At 44.6% G+C, this 9,906-nt stretch overlaps 1 protein-coding gene across 1 annotated transcript; it reads right to left on the bottom strand.

Annotated features, from left to right (window-relative positions):
- Window positions 1–3,652: 3,652 nt before the first annotated feature.
- LOC140016741 (uncharacterized) lies at window positions 3,653–4,721 on the bottom strand. The gene is made up of 2 exons (XM_072070401.1): window positions 4,073–4,721; window positions 3,653–3,975 (listed from the first exon to the last, which is right to left on the bottom strand). Exons 1-2 carry the CDS (start codon window positions 4,719–4,721, stop codon window positions 3,653–3,655), a joined length of 972 nt encoding a protein of 323 aa, XP_071926502.1.
- Window positions 4,722–9,906: the final 5,185 nt, after the last annotated feature.

Below are 9,906 nucleotides of genomic sequence, written 5' to 3'. Positions count from 1 at the left end.
TGGCCACCAATCTCTACTTGATAAGATGATGATAACAAGACATTGAAGAATGGTCTTAAAAGCAGAGAGAAAGAAGCATGAAGAGAACAAAATGATAAAAATGATAAACACTATCTTGGATTGTCTCTATGACTTGTTCATTGCCATCAAACTCCCTAGAGAAGTTTGGACGGCATTGGACTACAAGTAAACTCATTTAAGGTGCAGACATATTTCATGTTAAATACATTTGGATCTTGTATTTATGATAATTCTTCTCTCCTTGACCAAGTAGATGATCTACAAGTGTTGTTAACTGAACTTGAAGACCATGGAGTGGAGATTTTGTGTTATTTTATAGTAGGGGTAATTATTGAAAATTACTTCTAGTTGAAATAATTATCAAAGAAAATCACTCTACACTAGAAAATATTCATGGTGGATCATGTTCTAAAGCAACTTTATATAAAGAAAGATGCTTGAGTTCTCTAAAACAGGAAGTGGATATTGATCCTATGATGAATAATATGGAGAAGAATAACAACAACAATAATAGTCTTGTTGGAAGGTTCAAGGAAAAGAAAGTTTTCTAGATATAAATACAGGATAAATTAATCTTGTACAAGAATAGTGTATTTGTTAAACAAATGACATATTTAATATATATATATATATATATTTTTAAATTGTAAGATACTTTTATTGCAAGAAAGAGATTCTTGCCCCCGCAGGAGCGATTACATCAACCAAAGAAACAAACTGCAAGCTACAAAATCCTTCTCCGAAAGCTAGGAAAGCCTGACCTATCCATCCGTATGTCACCACGCGCCATAGGAGGTAGCTCTGCAAAGGACTCAAACAAAACATCCCTGCCCCGATCAGCACCCATCTTAGCCAGCCTGTCGGATGATTTATTTGCTTCCCTAAAGCAATGTGTTATTGATCGAAACAAACTCTGATGCCGCAACAGATCGTCCAATTCCACCTGCAAACGCCAGGGGCATGCATGCTACCCTGATATGATCTGTACCAGGGTTAAGGAGTCCACCTCCAGGTGGAGCTCCATGTAGCCCCAATCTACACACAGTTTTACCCCATACAGTAAGGCCTGTAACTCGGCGTGTAGGCTGGTGGTGACGCCAAGGAAACAGGAAAAGCCAAATAAAAAGCACCCCTGAGAATCCCGTAAAAGCCCTCCCCCTCCACTGAGCCCTGGATTGCCCAAAGAACAACCATCCGTATTCAACTTGCATCCTGCTCTCGGGGCCACCCACTTCACAGGCCAAATGTGCACCCGTTTAGGCCGACCTGCCAAGTCGGCGTACAAATCCCCCCAAGAGCCATGGGCCCATGATAGCGAAGGGAATTGTAAGTGCAATAGATCCCTCACCCTCGACAAGGTCCGAGCAACCACTACACCCCCCTCTGACCTCCCTCCTTGCATTAAAGCACTAGTTCTTGCTCTCCACAATTCCCAACAGATCAAAGAAGGCAAGAGGCGATAAACAAACGCCAAGTATCTGTTCGGCGCTGGGCGTATCCACCACGCAATTGCCATATGGCGGGCCGAGCAGATACGAGAGTTCCTCCCATCTGGGACTTCGAATGCCTTCCACACTTGCCGGGCAGCCTCCCCTGTGCAAAACACATGGTTCAATCGTTCCTCCTGGGGGTTGGCGCAGCAGGCGCATCGAGAAGGACCTTGGACTCCAAAACGTCGTAACTGTTCAATTAGGTGTAACCTATCTGAAAGGAGGCGGAGCATGAAAAAAGAGATCGTGATTGGTAAGAACCTGTGCCAAATGCAGGTGGCTCCGAGAGACCTATTAGCTTGGGAGCGTATCAGCGATAGAGCCGAAGCAATCGAGAACTCCCCAGTGGGGGTTAACATCCACACCATCCTATCCTCCCCCTGAAGCGTTGGAGGGGCAATCGCCGTCACTAGCCGAACCAGCTCCGGCTGTAGAACTTGTGAGAGTAACCGGACGTTCCATTCGCCGCCAGTAACAAAGTCCGCTACCCACTGGTTCTGGAATACCTCCACTCGATGACACAATGGACCGGACCCTACCCAGTTGTCATGCCAAAAGCTCATCGTTCCTGATCGAACAATCCATCCGATGTTGTCCTCCACTACCCCCTGGACCTCACACATACGTCTCCAAGTGTACGAACTCCCTATCCGCTCCTCCGCTAGGCAGGGGTGCCGATTTCTACAATACTTGGCAGCAAGGAAGGATGCCCAAAGGGATCGCCCCTGTCTGAAACGCCACCATAGCTTCATGGAGAATGCTTGAAACACCTCCGTTGGCCTCCGGAGGCCCAGCCCCCCTTCGCTATATGGACGACACAGATCTGCCCACTTCATCCAGTGAAACCGTGGTCCAAACTCTGACGCGCCCCAGAGAAACGCCGCCATGGCTCTCTCCATCTCTTGCACGACTCCCTTGGGAGGCGACGCTGCCGCCAACAAGTGGATCGGCATGGAGGATAGAACGTGCTTAAGCAGAACCACTCTTCCCCCCGGCGAGAGGATTCGCTGCTTCCACGACAAGATTCTGCTGGCAATGCCCTTGCAAATCTCCCCAAAGTACTCATTCTTTCGACGACCAGCGAATAACTGGCAATCCAAGTATTTGATCGGAAATTTCCTCTTCTGAAAGCCCGTTGAATGCCTGATAGTTCTGCAGCGGAGTGGGGATAGCCGGGGATGTACCAGAAAACAGCTCTTTTTCTTATTAATCATCTGGCCCGAGACAGCACAATAATCTTCCAAGACCCGCATTAAGAGAAGCAAAGACGACTTCAACCCGTTGGTGAAAATGACCACATCATCGGCAAAAGCCAAATGTGTAACAATCGGGCAGCTAATCGGAACCTTATACGGATGAAATTGGCAGTGTTCGACCAAAGCGTTCAGAGTCCTAGAGAGGGCTTCCACCCCAATGACAAACAAAGCTGGAGATAATGGGTCACCCTGCCGCAAACCCCGCGAGGACCGGAAGAATCCCTGCGGAACCCCATTGATCAGAACTGAGAACCACACATTGCTCACCAACCTCCAAACAGCATCGATCCATGTCTCAGAAAATCTGAACCGCCGCAGCACCTGCAAAAGAAAGCTCCAGGACACCCTATCATAGGCTTTCATCATATCCAACTTAAGCACAATATTGCCTCCGCGTGAAGACTTCCCAATATCCGACACCAACTCCTGTGCCAGCAGAAAGTTGTCCGCGAGCTGTCGCCCTTTAACAAAATCACTTTGTTGGGCGGAGATGAGCCTGGGTAAAATCGGGGCGAGACGATCCGAAAGAATACGAGAGATCACTTTGTTGATAAAGTTACAGAGGCTTATCGGACGGTATTGTGTGAAGTCCTGGGGGCACTGAACCTTAGGGATCAAGACGACGGTAGTGGCGGTGATGCTTCGTGGCAACTCCGCCCCACAGAAGAAACTTAAGACAGCCTTATACACATCCTCCGCTACCACTTCTCAAGCAAACGTGAAGAACTGCCCTGTAAATCCATCTGGACCAGCGGCACTTTCCCCATCCATCGAGAAAACCACCTGCTTGACTTCGGTCATGGTGGGGGGCTCCATAAGTTGAGTGTTATCCCGATCCGTCACCAACTTCGGAATATTGTCTAAAAACTCATACGAGGCATAACCTCACTCCGCTGTGAAAAGCCCCTGGAAGAAGGAAATTGCCTCTCTACTATTGAGGTCCTCCGATTCCACCCATTCGCCATTAGCACCACGAATCCTATGAATGATCGCCCTACTCCTCCTCTCCGTTACTACCGCATGGAAGTATTGAGAATTTCTATCCCCATCCTTCAACCACCTCACCCTGGCCTTCTGTCTCCAAAAGACTTCCTCCGTAGCCAAAGTAGCCCTTAGCCGCTCACGGGCAACATTCAAATCACGTAGCACATGGTCTGACGAGTCATGCTCTTGTGCTATTTCCGCCTCCCGTACTGCCCGTTCTGCATCTCTGGCCAAAAGACTCCTTAGACCACCTCTTCAGAGCCTGCTTGACTATCCGTAACTTTGCTGCCAAAACCCCTAATGGTTGCCCGCTCAACTCACACGACCACGCATCTCGGATGACCTCCAACACCCCTCCCTTGGTGGTCCAGACATTTAAGAAACGGAAAGGCTTTGGTTTGTTATCCAAGCGGGTAACAGCCGACATCAGGAGCGGCGAGTGATCCGACGGATCCCTCGCCAAGTGCTGTACCGAAATGCTAGAGCCCATCTGCAGCGCTTCCAAGTTGAGGAGTATTCTATCGAGGCGCTTCCATACTCTTGCCCGCCCTTTCCTATTATTACACCACGTATACTTTGAGCCGGAGAAATCCGCGTCAGATACCCCGACCTCCAACATAAACCGCCCAAATTCCAACCCGTCACTCAGTCGAAATGGCAACCCCCCTCGCTTCTCCTCCTCATGAACTATCACATTAAAGTCTCCCGCTAAACACCAAGGGGTCTCAGTCGGCCTATCCAGCAACAATTCTGCCCATAGTGACTCGCGCTCTTGCACGGTGCACTTGGCATGGACGAAAGAGAAACAAACGGTAGAAGGAAACATAGGACATTGAACTTGAAGCGAAATATGTTGACTCGATTCTCCAATAACAGAACAGGAGAGGACCGACTTGTAGAAAATCCAAATGGTACCCCAGTGATTCGCAACACCCCAATCCATTCCCAACTTGAGTTGCACAATATCCATCTTATCTAAAACCACTTTCGGCTCACAAATCGCCACCAAATGTAAAGAGTGTAATTTAACTAATTTGGTAAGCCGTCGAAGGTTAGGGACGCGAGTAACACCCCTTATATTCCAAAACAGCATTTTAATCATTGGAGAGTGCGACAAAGGAATTAGATGAAGAGGACTTACTTGAGCGTAGGGTGCGGTCAGAAGGAAAGCGAGCACGGACACCTCGTTGTCTCGACTGAGCCACGTCCGGATGTTCGTCTCCCCTGGGTGAATGAAGCAGGGCAACTGACGTATCGGCAACTGAATCTAGATGAAGTGTGTCAGATAACGACGCACTACCCCTCAGGGGTCTAAATTCTGATGTACCCCGAGGGGAAATATTCCCAATCCTTTCCTGAATATCACGAAGGTCGACAATGAGCTCCATATCCATCCCAAAACCCCACTGCTGCTGCTCTTGTTCGTCCCTCGCAATCACCCCATCGTTGTTAGCTGCTGCCTCTTGCCCAGCAGCGTGACCATAGTCCTCCACTGCCGCCACAGCCACGGCCTCTTGCACTCCCCTCCCAGCAGCGTGACTACATTCCTCCACTGCCGCCGCAGCCACAGGCGATTGTCCACCTGGTCCAGCATCCGCCCTTCCCCCTTCGTTGCGCCCCTGCGCCTCCACATTGCTTGCTGCAGCCAGCCCCACGCTCCCACTCCGCACGACCCCATGCTCCAATCTGGTCTCCCCTTCCAACCCAACAGCAGGTAGAACCCCACTAGGATTGTCCCCCTCCGTTGGCCCCTTTAGCTCCGCGTCTACTGAAGGTTTGCCCGAAGCGGCCCCAACCATCTGATCCTCAGCGTGGTTCTCCACTGGTTCCACCACCTGCCGCTGACCCTCTTGGGGCTGCCGGGGTTTATCCCCCCTAGGCAGACGAAGCTCAAGATTCAATACGTGACATTCCCCCATCTCATGTCCTTGACGGTAGCAGTGAGAGCAGTACTTGGGAATATTTTCAGGAATAAAATTCTGCCAGAAACCATCATATTTGCCATTGCCAATCCACACTCTTGATGGCCTGGGCTGAAGCAAATCTATTTCAACGCAAACCCGCGTGAGACTTGGCCTGGAGGTCGCCAACGTTGCGGCATCAACGAACAGAGGAACGCCAAGTACCGAAACAATCTGGAAAATTGCTTCTTTGTGGAAATAGTGCAGAGGTAGTTTAGGTAATTGGAACCAAACCGAAACTACCGAGGGTTCTTTGTCTACATGAAAGGCTGGAGACCATTTGAATACTCTCATTGGAAAGCCCAGTATGTACCAAATTCCACGTGCCCAGATACGATGGTAATCTGCTTCATTACCCAAGCGGATGATCACATGTCTAGCATCAAGGAGGCCAACCGAAGCCGACTCTCGTAAATCCAGTGACCGGAAGAATTTCCTGACTTCCTCCAGTTTCGGGCAGCCCCTAGAGAACTTGTCCACAAGAGCAAACTTGTAGGGGATCGACAAGGCATCTAGATCTTCTGACGAAAAGATAACAGCAGGTTCCCCCTCGTGGGTTGTAGACGCCGCTCGTATCGTCAACGACGGCTGCGAAGGGTTAGCTGCGAAGAGATCAAAGAATGATTTCTGTTGGAAATCCACAGAAGGAGAGTGCCCTCCAGCAACCGGCTGGAGGACAGCCATGACCGTGGAGAGGCGCTAGCCCGCGAGAGAAACGCTGGAGAAACCCTAGAGAGCAATTGATAATCCCCAGCTCCCACTCTATATGTAATATATAGTTATTAATAAGTGTGAAAATTCTACTTATTTATTTGAATCTTCTTATTCTTTGTGGCTTGGTAGTTTATGACATGAAAATATCGATTATAATATTTTATGTCAAAAATGTCATAATATAGCCTAAGAAAATAAGTGTATAACATTCATTCAAACGTGCAATAGTTATTTTATAACCTTGATTGATGGTTGTTCAATATATATGCATGTGTATTTAAGGTAATCACCTAAACAATAGCATGAGAAATATGTATCTGTGTTACTATCAAGCAGATTTAGGTAATACAAATACCTGTAATTGTATTTGTTCTAAATTCAGTCAAAAGTATGTTGTGATCATAAGATGCTATTTATTAAAATTAAAAATTTGGCTGCTACATGTGTAAAAAGGTGAAGTGGTTTAGGGTTTGTTGCCACACCCTATGCATCTAGTCTCTTTATTTTGCAATATATAGCCACTATATCTAAAGTCTTGAATAAGGCGTAATGGTAAATATAAACATGTTAAGTCTAAAATATGAGTATCTTAGAAAACGTTAAAAGAATGATGTTGTATTTGTTGTATATGAGAACATGAATTATTAAGGATATCAATTGACTAAACCCTTGTTAGAGGACTTTGTGAATTTAATGTCATTGGTTATGGAATCAAAAACCTTAATATCAAATCACTTGCAATGGGAACCCTACCTTGATTCTAGCACTATCACTAGATGAAAAAGTTTAATGGGTAATAAGTTAATAAGTGATTGTAACCACTAGATACTATTGTGCATATTTTCACCCCACTAGTGCATATTATAATAAGAGGTTGAATATACAATGAATTATATTCTTAATTAAATGCAATTTCTTTTAAAATACTTTTTTACATGAAGTTTAAAAGTATTTTCATCTATATGATCATAGGAGTGGTGCCGCTTCTAGCACAAGTTGGGTTTGCTTTTGTTTACAATCATGAATCTAGGATGGAACATATGGCCAGTAATAGAGCTGAAATTCTTTTTGAATTGATCAATGTTTATAATACCATGCGTGTAATATATATAATCTAATTTTTAAATCATGGTTTAAAGCTATATGCAACCTTGATTTGATTAGATTTGGTGATATACTTACACTAAAACAAAAGTTTAAATCTAACGGTACTTTTTTTATGCATGGTATTGTATGTGTTAGTATTTAGTTCATCTATAAAGTAAGTGGAGGATTATTGGAATAGTTTGTGAATGAATTAAAAATAAGACTTATTTAAACAAAGAAATTAGAAACTTAATGGTCTATTGAGCGCCAAAAAGTTTTTGAAACATGTTTGGCATTTTTGTCCATTAAAGAAGTCCAATGCAACCTCTTGATAACCATTATAGCAAGGAAATGGTTTTAGCATTATGGTCCATTAAAGGAATTTAACGCAACATCTTGATGATCATTGAAAGTGGGAAAATTGCAACTATTCTGTTTTGATGACCTTTGGGTTTCTTTTCTGTATAAAGTGACAAGCTTCTAACAAAAGAAAAAAAAACTAGAACATTTGAATTATTGGTGTAATTGATACAAAACACACAAAAGTACAGAAATTTGTATTACACATATTTTATTGAGAAAGTGGGGTTAAAGATGATAATCTTGAGGCGTGTTTGACACTATCTTTAAGATGTTATTTCTTTTTGGTGACAAATCAAAACTATGTTTTTTTCTTTTTGGCAAAACGCCTTACACAGGGTGGGAATGCCAGCCCTTTATTTATTTAATAACCAAAACAAGAGTACAAAAACAAAAATTACTGCCCAGTGCACTGTCGAACATGAGGAAACTCCCTCTTATCCAGAATTAAAGACGATCTAACAATCAAAGAAAGCTGCTGAAAGGAGACAAAGATGGAGTCTTATTGAAGCCGTAGTCCCGCCAGCTTATCTGCCATACTATTTGCCTCCCTATAAATATGCACTACTGAAAAAGAGAGCTCGACAAGCAACCCATGAATTCTCTTAAGGATGTTGCATAGCGGCCATTTAGCTACCACTCCTAAATGCCACAATCGAACAAGAGCCTCTGAATCCACCTCCACCATTAGATGAGGAACACCTCTATCAGAGCACAACAAAAGACCATGCAACAATGATAAGCTTTCAGCCATTAATACATCCGACACCCCCAATTCCTTATAAAAAGCAAAAACCAAAAACCAAGTTCCCATCTTGGTCACACAGAAGACCTCTTCTGGAAGCCATCCCCTGAAAAACACTAGCATCCGTGTTGAGCATAAATAACACGAAGGAGGCTTCTGCCAGGAAACAACCCTACACCCGACCCCTCTTACACTCCGACCAATCCCAACAGCCCATAGATCATCATTATTGCCCCTAAATGCTGGGACTTGAGAACCCCAGCCGCCCTCAACTAATCAAACAACCTGTTAATCATGCCAATAACATGTTGAGCATCAAACGTCTCACCCTCAAACTGGGCCCAATTTCATGACTTCCACAAGAACCAAGTTATCAAAGCTGGAATAGCCGTACGTATATGATTCACACGAGCTGAAGATAATGAAAGAAACCCTGACAGCCACATTGACGACAAAGAATTTCTCACCACATCCACGACGCCAAAGCATCTACCAAACTGATCCCACACTCGTTTTGCTACTAGCCGCTGAAGAAAAAGGTGATTAAACGTTTCTTCCTCTTGATGACAACAATGACAACGAGACACAATCATAAGCGAAAAAGGAAATTTTCATTGGGAGAATATCATTCCAAAATAAAACGATATATCATGGAGGAATTTTTGCTTTGCCAAAGACATTCCCATGCAAATTTAACTAAGACGCTTCTAGATGAGGAAGGTAACCATACCATTTCATCAAAGAGCCTAGGAAACAGCCGCCGCTGATAAATCTATGCAATTAAGTGATTCGGAATCCATTGCTTCAGCTTATCAACGTTCCAACTCGTATCAAAATTGAACTCTGCCACTAGCATATGAGGAGGATTGCGCACCGATAACTCAATGGCAAATGGTGTATCCCCTAACCCCCTATCAAACCAAAAGCTTACAAATCTCTTTCCCAAACACCAACGAATATTACTTTCAGCAAAATGACGAATATCCTCCAATCAGTGCCAAGAAGCCAGCGCTCTTGAAACCATAACTTGCGATGGATGAACACCTTTGATATATTTTGCATGCATAAAAAAGGACTATACTGAATTATTTAAGCGTAGTTTCCACTAAAGCTTACATGCAAAGGCCTTAAAAACGTCATCAAAAGATCGAACATCCAGGCCACCCTTCTCAATCGGATAGCAAAGTCTGTCCCAAGCAGCCTAGTGAACACACTTATTCTCTAAATTATGGTCCCATAAAAAGGAATTGCAAATTCCATCCAACCAACTAAATACTGCTCTAAGGAGG

Source organism: Coffea arabica, chromosome 1e, assembly GCF_036785885.1.
Source record: "Coffea arabica cultivar ET-39 chromosome 1e, Coffea Arabica ET-39 HiFi, whole genome shotgun sequence".
Classification (NCBI taxonomy): domain Eukaryota; kingdom Viridiplantae; phylum Streptophyta; class Magnoliopsida; order Gentianales; family Rubiaceae; genus Coffea; species Coffea arabica.
Note: the sequence above shows the minus strand (reverse complement) of the source record. Positions and strands in the feature narration are given on the sequence as shown.